This window comes from Gadus macrocephalus, chromosome 23, assembly GCF_031168955.1.
Source record: "Gadus macrocephalus chromosome 23, ASM3116895v1".
NCBI classification, from domain to species: domain Eukaryota; kingdom Metazoa; phylum Chordata; class Actinopteri; order Gadiformes; family Gadidae; genus Gadus; species Gadus macrocephalus.
The window spans coordinates 11400397-11416142 of NC_082404.1; the positions used below are offsets into that span (position 1 = coordinate 11400397).

The 15746-nt window shown below is 44.2% G+C and overlaps 1 protein-coding gene across 2 annotated transcripts; it reads right to left on the reverse strand.

The window, feature by feature from the left end:
• Positions 1-3153: 3153 nt before the first annotated feature.
• Positions 3154-15720, reverse strand: LOC132452841 (calponin-3-like). Of its 2 annotated transcripts, XM_060045658.1 has the most exons (8): positions 15453-15720; positions 6792-6913; positions 6476-6542; positions 6068-6205; positions 5822-5938; positions 5304-5450; positions 4041-4365; positions 3154-3443 (listed from the first exon to the last, which is right to left on the reverse strand). In XM_060045658.1, exons 1-8 carry the CDS (start codon positions 15507-15509, stop codon positions 3439-3441), a joined length of 978 nt encoding a protein of 325 aa, XP_059901641.1. In that variant the 5' UTR covers positions 15510-15720; the 3' UTR covers positions 3154-3438. The 2 variants fall into 2 exon arrangements, with proteins under 2 accessions (XP_059901641.1, XP_059901640.1); XM_060045657.1 differs by having other exon boundaries at positions 3154-4365.
• Between the last annotated feature and the right edge of the window lie 26 nt (positions 15721-15746).

The following is a 15746-nucleotide window of genomic DNA, read 5'->3' on the forward strand; positions in this document are numbered from 1 at the left end:
CTTAGCCTCTCTTTTGGAATGAAAATGAGCACCGCTGTTATCCTAAGGCTGGGCAAAGTGTAACAACTCACATAAGAACATAAACCTAGTATCCGTTCCTTGGAAGTTGGACTCCTGCAAGCGCTTTGCTGATGTGGTTGATTTAACACTAAAATCCCCCAAATGTGGGTTGCCGGCTATGTTATGTTTTCGACACTTGAGTAGCATCAAGTTATTGCTGTGTTCATAACGATGTGTTATTCTGGTTGTATCATAAAAGGTAGCCGTCAAATGAGACAGGAGTCAAACTTGTCAAAGTTGGACCTCAAAGTCAGAAAATGGACAGTGACGGCATGACAGACAATCCTTTAACACCGTTGTCATCAGAGTCCAACACTTCACAGTCCACCAACCAGAGCTCAAAGGCGTGTTTGGGTGGGGGGGGGGGGGGATCAATCACTTCTCGGTACCATCCCTAGGAATACCGGCCCCTCCGTGTGACCAGAGGCTGAGCCAAGGCCCTGGGTAGGAGCGAGGGCCGGAGATAATAAAGTCCAGGCGCTCTGGAGCAACAAGGTTTCCTTCCACAGAAGTGTGTGTTTGTGTATGAGTGTGTTTTTCCCGACAGGAATTGTGATCTTCATGTGAGACTTTGTGTTTAACAATCCAAGGCCGTCTCTTGAAGGAGTAAACAGACGTTTCATCTAAGGTATTGGAGACTATTTCTCGTGTAAAACAAGTGATTGCAATTGTTCAAAATGATGAGGTGAGGTCATCTGCCCTTCATCTACCGTGACATCACATGGCCCTAATTCAATCCGACCAGATAATTGTAATACGTCTATGTGCTTTGATTTCAGTGTTCGGTTTCTATTTGAAATTCAAGAAATGGTGGGTTGGTATGTTCCAGGACGCTGTGGTTAAAAATGTCAGCACAAACCATCAAGCCCTAATCCTGCACCTCATCAATTTTAACTCTCTGGCCTGGGGTAAAATGTATTGGCAACCTGATACAACACACACACACACACACACACACACACACACACACACACACACACACACACACACACACACACACACACACACACATTTAATAGTATAACAGCACCATGGCTGTAAGGTAATACTTTGTGTAATTAATCAAAAGTGCCAGGCATGATGGTACGTCTGGCCCCTGAGAGACATGTGTGGGGTTGTGGCTTTAAGGAGCGAAGCCGGTTATACTGTCAAGTCTGCTTTCTGTTTGGGACGGCGCATGCTTTGGAGGCCTTTGCAGGAATGGATGTCTTTCATTTTTTGTATGTGTGGGTATGTTTCTGCCCTTCCCTTTTGTAAAGCCCTCTGTGGTTGCTAGCAGTTACCATGCTGGTTTGGACTCCCGCTCTATAATTGAGTCCTTTGCGTCTTTCACCCTGGATTCCGCAGGCTTGCACAAAGCAGTGATTATTCCAGAGCAGTGGACTGGTGGGGGACTGGGGTTGGGGGGGGGGGGGGTGAGAGAGAGAGAGAGAGAGAGAGAGAGAGAGAGAGAGAGAGAGAGAGAGAGAGAGAGAGAGAGAGAGAGAGAGAGATTGAAAGCCAGGGGTCTTGAATGAATGCCATGGTTTTCTCATGTATCCCATTGGCTGACCACCTCCAAACCCGGTGGCCAAGCGTCCTGCTCATTGGACACATAGGTAACCTCACCCCTCCACCCTGGTGCAAGAGCTACAACACAGAGACTCATCACAGCACAGCCCTAATGAAAAGTGACCCGGGTTCCACAAGTAGGATCCTGTGTCCCTGTGTGCACAATGACATCGGTGCAGACCTCCTAATTGGGATTAAAATAGCCTTTTATTCAGGGAGAAAGCCCCTTTGTGACATACCCCTTTGTGTATGTGTATGATGGTCCCCGTCATACACCGACATGCTAAGGGTCAACTCTGTTTAAGGGCTGGATGACTTTTGCTTCTTGGCCTGCTGATGAAAAATGTGTCCCGTGGCCCGTGCCTGCATCGATAGCACTCAGTATCCGTATCCAACGAGATAAGTCAGCGCACAACATGTTGCAGCTTTCAACATTCCCCCCTTGTTTGAGGCCTTGGACTAGTTGCCATGGCATTGTTTACCGATGAAATCCAATGAAAATGCCCCCCTCCCCTATACATCCCCATAACAACGACCCGACTACTTGAGGTGAATTACGTTAAAACATTTTACTAACTGTTATTAACTATCTATCTACAAATCTGGTAGAGAAACTGTTTGCGTACTTTAATTTGACAGGGCTAACAGCAAGGGAGTGAGGGGGTAGGAACTGCAGTTGTACATTAGCCTCAGCATATATGCTGATTTGCATTCCTTTGTATTTGTGTCAACTAACCTATGTTGACACTGCAAACAGTACCAAGGAGGTCCATAAACCAATATTTGAATCTTCTTCTATGGCCGCATGTCAATAATTAAATATGCAAATCATGCACGTATTTGGCAAGGATGAACCCATAACAAAAAATCTGGTTTGGTTTCACAAAGACAAGCAATCTTTCACTTAATGTATTGATACTGCATGTTCTTTTTTATCTTATTGCAGATACCAATGATCAATTAGCACAAGATTATTCGGCTGCTTCAATTGTGATACATACATCCACCCATCCCAAAAAAGGCTATATATACACTTTATATCTATCCCATTTTTTAAACAAGTCAAAGAGCCACCTTGTTGTTTCGGTCTAACCTTTTTTTTTTTAAAAACGATGGATTAATTGGCAGCCAGGAACAGGAAGAAAGCAACTTTTGGGGCATGGGATGTGTCACTTCTATACTCACAGGTTAATAGTCGCAGGTTAGCTTTGCAGAGCCTGACTACAAGACACAATAAGGTTCCGTTAGTTATGATTATGTCATGATTATTGATGATGATTTAGGGTGTTAGTCTGCATAACAAAAATGTAAAGTTTAGGAGCTGAGGTTATTAGAGACCGTATTAAAACAAATAATGCTCACCTTTTCATTAATCTTGAATAATGAATTCCTTTTGTGATGAAAAGTTAATCAGATTTACAAGGGAATGTTTGAATTCTTTGTTGATCTTGGAGACCAAGTTACACGATAGCGCTCAGCCATACAATAGACCACAAATAGGACTCATTCAGAAACCAAGCACTGTAAAAAGATACTTTAGGATCCAAGGAATTTAAGGCTTTATTTATATTGAAACATACAATTTATCTTCAAAAGAAAACATCACACAAGGGACTGGTTTATGATCAGACACATGGCAATAAATACACTTTAGGAATGTAAAAGGAAACAATGGACATTGTAACATGCTGGGACAGCGGGAATCACCTCCATAGCCCCAATTGATAAAACTGGAATGGCACGAACTACAGTCTGATCCTCCAACTCAATGGGAGATGCAGGCAAGTGTGTGTATATTGGTGTTGGAGGTTGGTCAAAGCAGTCTTTTTAACCTTGAAAAACAGGTACATGGAAACTGGTACATTATTCATACGAATCAATTATGAAGCATCACAATTTAAAAACAAAAAGATAAGGGATAGACAAGTTGGATTTTAAACTTGGCTGTTGCTACAACGCTGGTTAGACGAATGCTATTGCTAGTTCACAGTGTCCTGTATTTTTTATATTTTTTATAAAAACAGTAGATTCTTTTTTTTTTTTTAAAAGGAATGTACTCGTGCTCAAAAAACTAAACAAAACGCGGAAACATTGACCTCACGGTTCTACTGTAATGAATGAAAGAGAATCATTTAAACCATCGCCGCTTAGGTTGGGGGGGGAGTAGCGAATGAGGTGAAACGCACTCAAGGCAACGACTGAATCTTATTGCTTTGAAACAAAAATGAGTAAAAGAAAAAACGAAGACTAGCGAGGATAGCAAAAGACTTGCTCTGTTGTGTTGTCGATAAAATACGCATTGTGTTAATACTGCTCCGACTAGCGGTATAGTAGGGAAGGGGTTAAAGGGGCAGGCCGTCTCGTGGTTGGGAGGGGGGACGGGGGACGGGGGACGGGGCGGTGTGCAGGTAGCCACTAATAGTCAATACCCTGGTCGTTGTAATGGGTGCTGTAGTCGTCGTGGTAACCGGCCGGGTACTCCTCGTCGGGGAACTCCGCCTGATAGTCACTGTCGCTGATTTCCGATCCGTTGGTGCCCGTGCCCTGGCTGCCGTTGGTGTGGACGGCCGGTTCCGTGGCCGTGGCGCAGTACTTGGGGTCGTACACCTGCCGGCCCAGCCCGTACACGCTCATGCCCTTCTGCGACGCCACCTTGTTGGTGCCCATCTGCAGGGAGATGGTGGAGTTGTCCATGGGCACGGCCGACTTCTGGTCATAGATGTCCCTGCGGGTGCCCGGGGCGGACATGCCTGCCTGCTCGGACACAGAGCACACGCCGAGGCGACACATTAACGATGGGTTTCAGGGGAGAAGGCGTTTCAAGCAGGAGGCCCTCAGAAGGTGAGGCAACTTGTTTTAGACAAATAAACGCCGGTCCCCAATTGTAAACCTGGAAGTATTCAGAAGTATTTCCCCAAGTTTTCTCCTTTTCTCTTTATTGTACCGTGGGTCAGAGACTAACGCAATTTCAATTCCTCTAATTGTCTGGCACATAATTTGGAAATGACAATAAAGCTGACTTTGGCTTTGAAGTTTGTGTTTTTGGCCTCCACCTCAATGCAGTCTATTTGTTGATATTTTTTTATTGTTATACATGCTGAAAATAAAAGACGATACAATGAATTAACTACCGAAAGAATACATTACCCCATCTAGGTTTGCCACCTGTCCCTTAATATGGGATTGTTCCGTACTTTCCCCAACACGTCTTACATACACAACCGCACAATCATGCTATGATTATAGAGTGGTGAAAGAGAAAGTGTTGGACTACAGTGAGGTAAGCGGCTCCCTTAAGACCGTACAAGCTGCCGTTGGCTGGTCCTTTAGTGCTCTGTTTATATCTCTTGTGTGTTTATTGGTCTAATTACAGTAAACGGCTTGGGTAGAATCTACAAAAAACTGATTCTTCCACTTTTCGTTTTGCGAAAGCTCTTTGAGAAAGGAATTAAAAGGCTTGTCCAAAATAAAGGCCCTGGCGGTGATCATGATGGAAGCAAAATAGACGCCCGGGCTTAAAATGGACGTTTTCTACACTATTTTGTTTTGCAATTTTCACACATCAGTGTTGAGCATAAGTGCATGGGGGTTCAGTCAAAGTGGTTTTGATTCGACTTTCTTATCAACTCTTGATCAACAACATTTGACTACATCTACACGGCCCTGCGGGGGCTTGGTGGGCGATTCCTCACCTGGCTGGCTCCCTTGTTGGTGCCCATCTGGAGGCTGATGGTGGTCTGGTCGAAGGGTTTGTCCGTGTGCGTCTTTGGGTCATAGAGATGTCTTCTGGTGCCATAAGCCGTCATTCCTGCCTGACTCGCACACTTGTTTGTTCCCATCTGAATAGAAGAAGGAATTAAAAAGAGGTTAAGAAGGATTGTGAATGGGTGCGAGCTTAGGCTCCGAATGGGTTTTGGCATCGACAAAGTGGGTCCTTGTGACTGTATATTGCACTTCTTGCACTTTTTGGTGTTGGAAATTCTAATTGAATGATGAGGTCATCATTATGATATACACAATCATCATGTTTAACCCAGTATTTGTGGTAGACTCTCTGCCGAGACTTAAACAAGGTCTCAATAGATGTGGTCGTGCTGGAGTAGAATCCTTCCAAAGTGATCAAAAATCATTGATAAATATTTTTTTTCCTGTTAGATACATCCATGCAAAAACATACAACAAACACACAAAAGTGCTTAAACGGTCGCACCTGTAGTCCAATGACACACTGGCCTGCCTTGATCTTGTCGTCGTCGAAATGCCGAGCCTGTTTGTCTGCATATTTCACACCAATGTCAAACTTTGTGTCAATACCTTTGGTCTTTGCCTAAGAAAACAAAAATAGGTTACTCACTAACAATGGCTGTTGAAAAAAAATTGGGAGAGAAAAAGAGGGGAGGGCGAACACAGAGGACACAAACACATGAGCGTTCATAGTAGGTCTGCGGTGGCTCACCATGTTCGCCAGGGCAAGCAGTGTGGTCTGAACTTGAGTGAGGTTCCCGTTTTCAAACAGGTCGTTGGCCTCAAAGATGTCGTTGGGCTTCATGCCGTAGGCCAAGATGGCTTTGATGAAGTTCCCGAGGTTCTCCAGCTGCAGGGCGAGGGGGCAGGGAGGCGAAGAGAGAGAGGAATGGGAATGAGTGTGTGTGTTGGGGGTACTGGGGAATCCCAGCTCAGAGCAGGGTTAGAGTGCAGCGCTGGCTCGGCCACTTGAAGCGGAGCGAGTTCCATGAATGACTTGTTCCCAGGTCGTGTTCTGAATAGCTTCATTATTATTGGGAACTTTTTTTCGTTTGTTGCAAGGATCCATGAAGGAAATGAACAGTTCTATAAAATGAGGGTAAAAACACTTAGGTCTCACCTTGTGCCAGTTGAGTTGTGAGTGATTGATCTTCTTCACCGAGCCGGGCTGCAGTTTGTTAATCAATCTGGGGGAAGACAGATAAGATCAGACATGGAACATCATCATTTGGCTGACCGGCGCCAATCAAGTGTGAAAAGAGACTCATTATGATCTGCTGTTCTGACCATAACTGGATATTGGACATGAGCATATTTTGTTTTCTTGCAGAGCTCAGCCCGGAACATTGGAACAAGTCCCCCACACATCTGCAATGTCAACCCCATCAGCGCGCAAACACACACACACACACGCACACACACAAACACACACTTACTCGCTCAGGATGACCCCATCTTTCAAGCCCTTCTGGAAGTTGTCTCCAATGGGCATCCCGGTCACCTCCTCGATCCAGTAGCGCAGCTCCTCTTCCCGTTGCAGGTCGTACTTCTGAGCGATCTGGGCAAGGGTCAAACAATACATATGATTAATTAACAATGTTAATTGTGACTTAAAAACAGTGCAACTGGTGTGTGCTTAAGGAAAACATCCGCATCGGCCAACCCTCCTCAGAAACTAAAATATGCCATCTTGCGGCTTTTGAAGACCAACATCTCAAGTGACGTTATGTGCATTGGTCAACCGAAACCAATGACAAACTGACCGGTCACAACATCAGAGGCCTTGTAGAGAAGTATGACATCCGTAGGACTAAAACATTTCGGCCCAGAGAGCATTTAGATGTTCAAAAGTCGTCCATACCAGTAGTTTTGCCATCACAATTGTAAGTCAGTGTTTTCAGATATATACGTTGTGCCCGTCAAATAAGCATTAACATGTTGGTAATGGTACGTGTACAGAGGAAAATGAGTTGCATGTTTATTTTGCGTTGTGTGAACAATTGCCTTTTAGATGCTGAAAGCAAAGCCATCTTCCCCCACCCTCTTCTTTTCCGTTAGGATTTCTTCCTTTTAGATTCCCCAGATGGGGGGCAGAAGGGGTTACAACAGAATTGATACACAACTAACCACATGGACTACAAGGCCCAGAGACCCTGCTTCAGAAGATCAAAGACTTCTTTAGAAGTCCAGCCCAACTTTGCATTGTTGCTACCATTGTGGTGGTTGCAACCATTGCTGATCCAACTGAACTCTTACAAGGTAAGGCTATTGCTATATACATAAGAAAGCTTGGGCATCCAAGAATTCCGAATCGGAAAATACATCCAAACAATAGTGTACGACTTCCATCTGGGTTTGTTGTGCTGAAAATGACAGTCTGGCACAGATACCGCATGTCAAACTACACCATTCGGATCAGCATTGTTTCGCTTTAGCCTTGACCTCAAAAAGAACAGGCCTAAGATCACAACTGATTGCGTCTGAAAACTCTCTCCATCCAAGAAGCGCTATTTGTGAGAACGAGTCCACTTGTGAGCCCCATCTCTACGGCTTATTTTCTTTCCGTCCTTCTTGTAAACACTCCATCTCTAGGTCAAGGTCAAGTCTAGTCAGATTTCATGAACTGAAATGGAGGCAGCAGAAAATAAATAGGAAAATGACGTTCGCCATGTGAATTTACATCTGGAAGCTCACATTATGGAAAGGTATACATGCAATCAGAATGGGTCAGAAAAACACATGTTTCCCAAATCAGTCAGTAGATGGAACATTATTTTTTACAAGTGGGAAGTATAAAAAGTGACTCTGAACAGCGAAAGGTCCTTGACCGTGCGTGCGTTTCCGGGCAGACGATGGTGTGTGAAACAATCCCTTTTGGTCTTTCCTGTAATAAAACTTCCATGGCGGCTGCAGCCATTAGCTCATGGGCTCGTTGTAAACAGCACTCTAGTATTGGCTGCAGTCCCGTAAACACAGCGTTCCTAGCTCGTCAGTTTCTGAGGACTACAATAAAAGAAAGAGAGCGAGGGAGAGAGATAAAACATCTGGTCTTCCTGCCAAACCCCAGTTGTTCCCCCTCATCCTGGGGGGGTACTGCAGGACATTGACCACTGGAACGGGAACTGAAATAGCACATTTTACAGTTGCCTATTTGGCCATTTCAAACGGAAGGAATACAGACCTTGAAAGTCTGACCAGACATTTTCAGTTTGGGGGCTTCCACGAGATGGGGTCCTGCTATAGTATCTAAACAAGGAAAGGTGCTGAATCTTGTCTAAATACAACCCATAATAGGAACCCTTAACAGCTTCTACACCCCAACCAGTCCCGACCACTTAAAATAGACGATCAAATTGTCGTCAGACATTGTACAGATTTGCAAACGCCCGTGTTGCCAACTACTGGGTGATGAAAGGTGTGCCAAATACGTTATATGTGCGCTCATCGCAAGCCCCAAAACTGGGCAGAGGTGAGGAGCGGAGGACGGGGAACACGATGCCCGGTTGGAGCTCCATATAACGTGCTACAACGCAGGCTCCATCATTTGGGAGATCGCCGACTCTCATGAGATCTTCGAGCCCCGAGTGCTATAGATGGAAGGCTTCGATAGTATAGTGAGGAAAATAAAGTTTGGCCGCATCACTTCACATCAGCAGTTCAGCACAGTTTGGACCACCGAAAAAAACGAAAACACATTGAAGTTCATCCACTGTACAGAGTCTGCACTTCTGCTGGCCTTCACGCAAACAGAAAGGATTGTTTCATTTCGGCTACGTTCCATGCCCGCCCTCCCTCCCCCCCCCCCCCCCGCCTCCAATCGCCGTTTCAGTGTAGCATCCAGAAACCAGGCGTCACCAGGGCAGGATGTGACCAAACTGCTTAGTTTGTAACTTGAGGCTGAAAACATATCTGTATCGTTCCTCATATTACCCACTGGAGCGAGAAAAAACAAAAGCTCAAATGTTCACGCGCTCTTGTTAAAGGGCAAGCGATGTTGTGTTCCACGACCATGACTGCATGGGAGGTTGGAGAGAAAAGGTTAAAGTGGAAAGTTGTCCATAGTACCAGGCTGGAAAGCACTGTCATTTAGGAATTAATCAGACAGGGATTTAGTGTACACAGTTTTTGGAGTTCTCCTCTGGGAAACACGGAGAGCACAGAAAGAGAGAGAGACAGAAAGAGCGCAAGAGAGAGGGCTAGAGCAGGGAGAGGGTGATTATAGAGAAGAGATTTCCCTCCTCTCTCACTCCACTTCTGAGAAAAAAACTAAAAAAGATCCTGTTCTCTTTTTTCTTCTGAGGCATTACAAAATCTGGAATAAAACAAGAAATGTCAAAGTTGAAAACTGTCCCCCCTGACGACCTTTCAGCCAATCCCGTCTCTCTAGTACCTACCCAGTTATGACAGTATGAAAAACATACAGCCACATACCAAGAGAGAAAGCAATGTGGAACCCGTTCACCTTTTTAAAAACCAATGTAGACATGCACCCACCCCACAATACATTACAACACTAGGTTGTAAAAAACACACTTGTGTTATACTGATATCAATTGTAACCGTTATATCAGCAAACATTTGGATTCCAGCCACATAAGTAACCAGCTAGCCAGTCTACAGCCCAGCCCTACGTGGAAAACCCCTCCACTGAACAATGGCATGTGGTTATAGTTGAAAGAGAAGGAATTGGGGGTCAAACCCTCTCGGATCAAATGGACAACAATCTTAATGTGAACGAGGACCGCAGTGCCTGAACTGAAACGAGCAGTTGGCCAACCACCGGTGTGTGACCCCATGTTGGCTAGCACCACAATGCAGATTAACCATTTAGTGAATCATACACATGGCGTTTACTGCACTATGGCTAGATCAATATTGCAGCTGGTTCCCTTTAATATTTAACCACAGCCCGACTCAACTTAGGAAGAGATTCAAAGAATAAAGTTTGATCGACAGTTGACATCAATGTCAACTGAACAGACAACAGAATAATCATAAGGCAAAACCAGTTTCCACTACTTTAACATTCATAGCTGGAAGTCAAGTGAAGAGCAGTGTCTCACAGCCTTCCAAACCAAGACAGGAACACAAGTGACAGATTTACAGCCTCTAGAAAGCAGAGATCTTTTTCTTATTGAAAACAGAAATGGAAGCAATCATCCAATGGTCTCAAATAAAATGTTTACTTTATTTGAGCTTTGATTGAAAAGTATATTTGTGCTATACTGTCGATAGAAAAAGACTAAACAATTCTGAACTCGATAGAAATAAACACAGGTCAGGTTTTCTTTGCTATAAAAAGGATAAAGCCTGAAACTACTAAACAACAAAACCATATTGAAAGGAAAAACCCAACTTCGAAAAACAGTTCCTCAACTTTTGTGAAGGGACCATGACAACCAGAACAACAGTCTCCATCCTGTTCATTAATGAAAGCATTTGGTTAACAACAACAGACCTATCAAGGTGCAGCCTGGCAGACTGAACGCCACACTGACTTCGAAGAACGTCGCAGTGTCAGCACATTGCATGGGAAAAATACTGTACACAGCCTCCCAGGAGGTCTCCCCCCGCCCTCCTACACCGCCCCCCCCCTCCCCCCGCCCCCCCCGCACTCCCACAAGAGCCATTACTCTGAAGGATGGCCACATCGGTTGAGTTGTAAATAAGGGGAGCTGCCCTTGGCACTGATACCTTGTTGTAGTGGCCATGCAGAGGTCGTGAAGTCAGGACAGGGGGGGGGGGGGGGGGGGGCAGCGACGCCACGTTAGTCGCCCCTCTCCCAGGGAAGCCCCAAGCTGAGCCCTATACATCCGGGCTCTGGGCCAGAACCGCCCCCCCCTCCCCCTCTTCCCATTGAGTTTAAAGGCCAATGAATGATCGCCCACGGAGCGACAGCACTACATGTGTGTGCGTGTGCATGTGCGTGCGTGCGTGCGTGCGTGCGTGAGTGTGTAAACATAGCACAGAAAAACCACACCTGCTTCTTGACAGGGGTGGAAGTGGATTGAAATAATCCATTGTCTGTGAGTCTTAGTAGTCTTACGGAGACGAGCACGTCTCGATAAAAAAGAAATGCAGTCTCAACAAAAACTGAATGCCTGGTGAGGTGCGCCGGGACCATAACAACCGCCACTGCATCCCGTTATTCTAGAGGTCTGGATATGAATAAGAGGACGCACTTGTGGGGGGAGGGTCCACTGGGCCCGAGCTTGTGGGAACAGGCACAAAGGCCTTCTTTAGTCGAGCTGCCTACTCTGATCAATTGAGACAGATGTGGTTCAATAAGCTGCTGTCGTTGGCAGTATTGTCATTAAATGCCATTTGACATTTACCAATCTTCAGCTGTGCAGAGCCACTGGGAAGACACTCTGCACCCTCTGTGTGGAGAGGTCCATCGCCTCCCATCAGGGGACACGTTCAGTTTCCCAGGATGGTACAGACCATCCTCTTATAAATTCAGCCATTGGTTTCTTCAACAAATGGAGTCAAGAGGCTTCCTTGTTTATGTTTGATTTTTAACTAGCTTACACGGTTGTGAATTGTCATTCTTATCACTCGTTTAGTTTAAGAGTTGACTCCCAGCATGTCCCAGGCTGGCCCTCATTGATTGTATGGCTTCATCTCTGATGATTACGATGTTGGTGTAATCCATTTGTTGTTTGCATGGGACTACTTTGAGTAGGCTACTGTTGTACAACCAATTGTCCCCTGGGGGACATTAATGATTCACTCTGCTCCAATAACCAACCAACCAACAAACGCATAAAGGATTATTAGTCTCCCATTTGTATTGGTCACAATGGTACTTGGTTTAAGGACTTTTGTCCGGCAAGCCCTAAACAAACAAAGATCGGTTTGCTTAGTTCAGAGGCAACAGGCCCGGCCGTGATCTAACTAAAACCACGACGGGAAAGGGAAAAACAAAGACAAGAGACACACTTAAGGATTACCGGTCCCAAACTAGGAACAACTAGTTTACCTTAAGGCGTCCATTGACAATGGACAAATAATTATTGAGCTTGCTTGCACTGAAATGTGGGTAAAGTCAAATGTCAAGAATAAATATTGTTACTACTACATCTGAATTTTTGGCAAACATATTTCACTCATTAAAAAAAAAATTCTTTAAAACTTCAAAAAAGGAGTGGAAGGGAACTGTAGCTTCTTGCCAAGTTAGTGTCAGCTGCAAACAGGTTTAAAGATTGTCATCTATAGTAAGAAAAGCAAACCGTAATTCAGTACGACAAACAGTATTTCAGATCAGACAAAAGCATTGAAGATTAGGTTCCAAAATTTTCCAAAAAGTCATTCAAACAGGGTAGCCATTTCAAAGAAAATCACAGTCCATGCTTGGCTAGATAATCTTTTGCAAATGATTATTAATGAACGGGACATTTCTCAATATAATAACAATAATGATAAACAACGAAACAAAAACACCTCACGCAATAAGCACTAAACAGGTTATTTTGCATAAACATCCATGAAAACCTAAAGCTAAAATAACTCCAGCGGGTTTAACCAGAGGAACGAGTCTTCGTGAGAGTTCATGAACTCTGCCAGGGCTGTCCAAGACCAGGGTCGGGGGAGAAGCGTGTAAACAGAGCGCTGGCGTGTGGGAGGGCTCTCTGGCTGCCAATCTAATACTCTGCCAGCACTTCTCCATCTCGCTTCCCTGACTAGAAGGAGGCGGTTCTGAATAGGAGGAGTTGCCGTGGCCTACTGCATACCCAGATTCATTAAAAACAAACAACCAAGACCAGGTAGACAAGAGGAGGCTGGCTCCATCTGTGGCACTACATTTCAATTAGTGAAATTATAGTATTAACCATCTGAGGCCTTTAAATAGTCAATGTAATAACAGCAGTAATGTAATATTGGCATGATTCGCTTGTTGCTCCCATCACTGACCCGAAACAGAACAACAACGCTAGACCAGAGTACAAGATTATTATAGTAACGAGGGGTTCGAAGAGGACAAGTTAACCTCGGGACAAATCTGCAACATCATTCACTTCAGTATTGATTCATCAATAGCATGTTGAAAGGTTATGCCTACAAGGTCATTTCATGACCCCGAACCAATAGATTGGATTCAGTCTCCTGTCTGAGAAGATCATTGTTAGTTTGTTGGTGGTGGGAGAGGGGGAGTACTGGTGCATCAGTATTTATAGGAAACTCATTGAGTGACAAGTGTTCATGGCGTTCATTGCTGTGTTAACAGGCAGAAAACAGCTTGGCTGAGCTGTTTTTCATGCTCTCCATCACACACACACACACACACACACACACACACACACACACGCCAGTGGATGTTGAGCGACTGCACTCCAGTTAAAAAAAAGTGTGGCCACTGGCCAGCATATTGGCAGTGACGGTGGAAAGAATGAAAAAAAGTCTGAGAAAAATAAAAAAAGGATTAACATGAGATTGGAATCAATTTTCAACTGCAGTTCCCCAAATACACTTCCAGAAGCTCCTGTGAGCCAATGGGTTTGACGGATTGAAAGAAGCAAAGTGTGAACTTACACTTTATATAGGCAGATATTTAGTAAAGTTATACATAGCTTTCGTCTAAATCATCACTTCAGACATTAAAACCAACTTCATTCAGAAAAATCCAACTAAGCTTTAATAGACAATAGGATTTCCAATAATATGTTTCATGAGGGCTAGTAGGCTCCAGAATCCCTTGTGTGTGTGTGTGTGTGTGTGTGCGTGCGTGCGTGTGTGTGTGTGGTAGTATGATATATAGTGTAAGTGTAAGTGCTTCATTTGAGCTCTGGAATTCCAGGCATGCAGCGCGCGCAGCTTCCCAAGGAGCCCAGGGTAGGGAATCACACCTATAGCAACACAGCCCGCAGAGGGAGAGGCCCCCCTGCCCGGCCACATTCTTTTGTCCCAGGAAAATGTCTCTGCGTCACATTTTGGTTTTCCAGTTAAGTGAAAACTGGAATTGAGAAAACGAAAAAAAGACTGAGATGAGACTTCACCTTTAGAAAGGTAGACTGTTGGCCTGCGGCAGAATATAATTCCCTTTCAATTAGTGTTCCGTTAAAGGTTCATTAAAAAAATAAACGCCAGTTGAGTGTTGACCTTCCGTGTTTCTGTTAACCAAACTAACGTGACTGTAAACAACATTTTGCAAGTTAAAGCCTATATGTGGAATTCGACCTATTCACTAAAAAGGGCCTATTAAAATCGGCTCCTGCTCTGAGGTTTTTCCTATGATGTCATGATTTAGCCATTTCCTACGAACAGGAGACAACTCCAAAAACCCATTGATGCGACATAAGGCCTATACACCATCGACAGTCTGAAAATCGAGCATAATTTACGACGCAAACAGATTTCCCATCCTAAAAAACAAATTTGTTTACAAAGGTTCTTCGAAGTCTGCAAAGCAGATAGAGCATGAGGCAAACGTATTAGATCGTGTTGAAACACAAAATGTGGCTTTTTATTTACACTTTTATGCCTACTGGCACACATCACTGTGCAGTAAAAGTTGAGGGGATTAGAAGTGAATAGGATAATCATTCCCATAAGTAAACTAAACGGTCTCAGGAGCCATCTACTGTGCTGCAGCTAGCGGAGCTCCTCCCTATAGGAACAATGAGCTTGATCTGGATTTCACTATAATCAAGTATTTCCATGGCATTTTCCCTTCAGTAACGTTATACATCCCAAAAGAGATACCAAAAAAGGCACAAACTTTGGCGTTCACTGCACAATAGGATCCCACATCTCCTCCAAACCAGACCGCAGTAGCTCCACATCAAGAGACAAAATGGAAACTTCAGAAGAGATTAAATAAAAAACAATGAAAGTTTGCACATGCATGAAAAAGATGCCAATCGGGGCGATGCAAATCGACTGCGATGAATTGGTCTGCAAAGTTCGGGAGAAAAGTGTGTTTATTCATAGGTGAACGCATAAAGCCAGCATTCATGATGAGCCCGACATGTGGTTCAACTTTGTAAGCCCTTCAAGTCCTCGACTACTGATTTAATTGAAAGATCGCTCCACGAAAGATGAATTCGTGTAAAACGCCTTTTCATTTACGAAGGAGAAAAAAAAAACAGCCTACTTACTTTGCTTTTGACTTCGGCGGATAATCCGTAGGCCGGTCCCTTATTGAATTGAGTCATTTTTTTTATTTGGATAAATAAAAAAGAATAGGCTAAGTTTATATCTTCGGCTACACTGCAATAAAATGTAGCAAAAGCACTTGAGCTATGCAACTTTGTAAAAACCACAGTCCCCTTCAAAACAAAAGTCCTCAGAGAAAATAAATCCGCGCAGAACTGGTGTGGGAAAGAGAAGCGGAGTGAAGCAGCCTGTCTGAGTCAACAAACTAACCGAGGTTTTTTTTTTCTCTCCAGTGT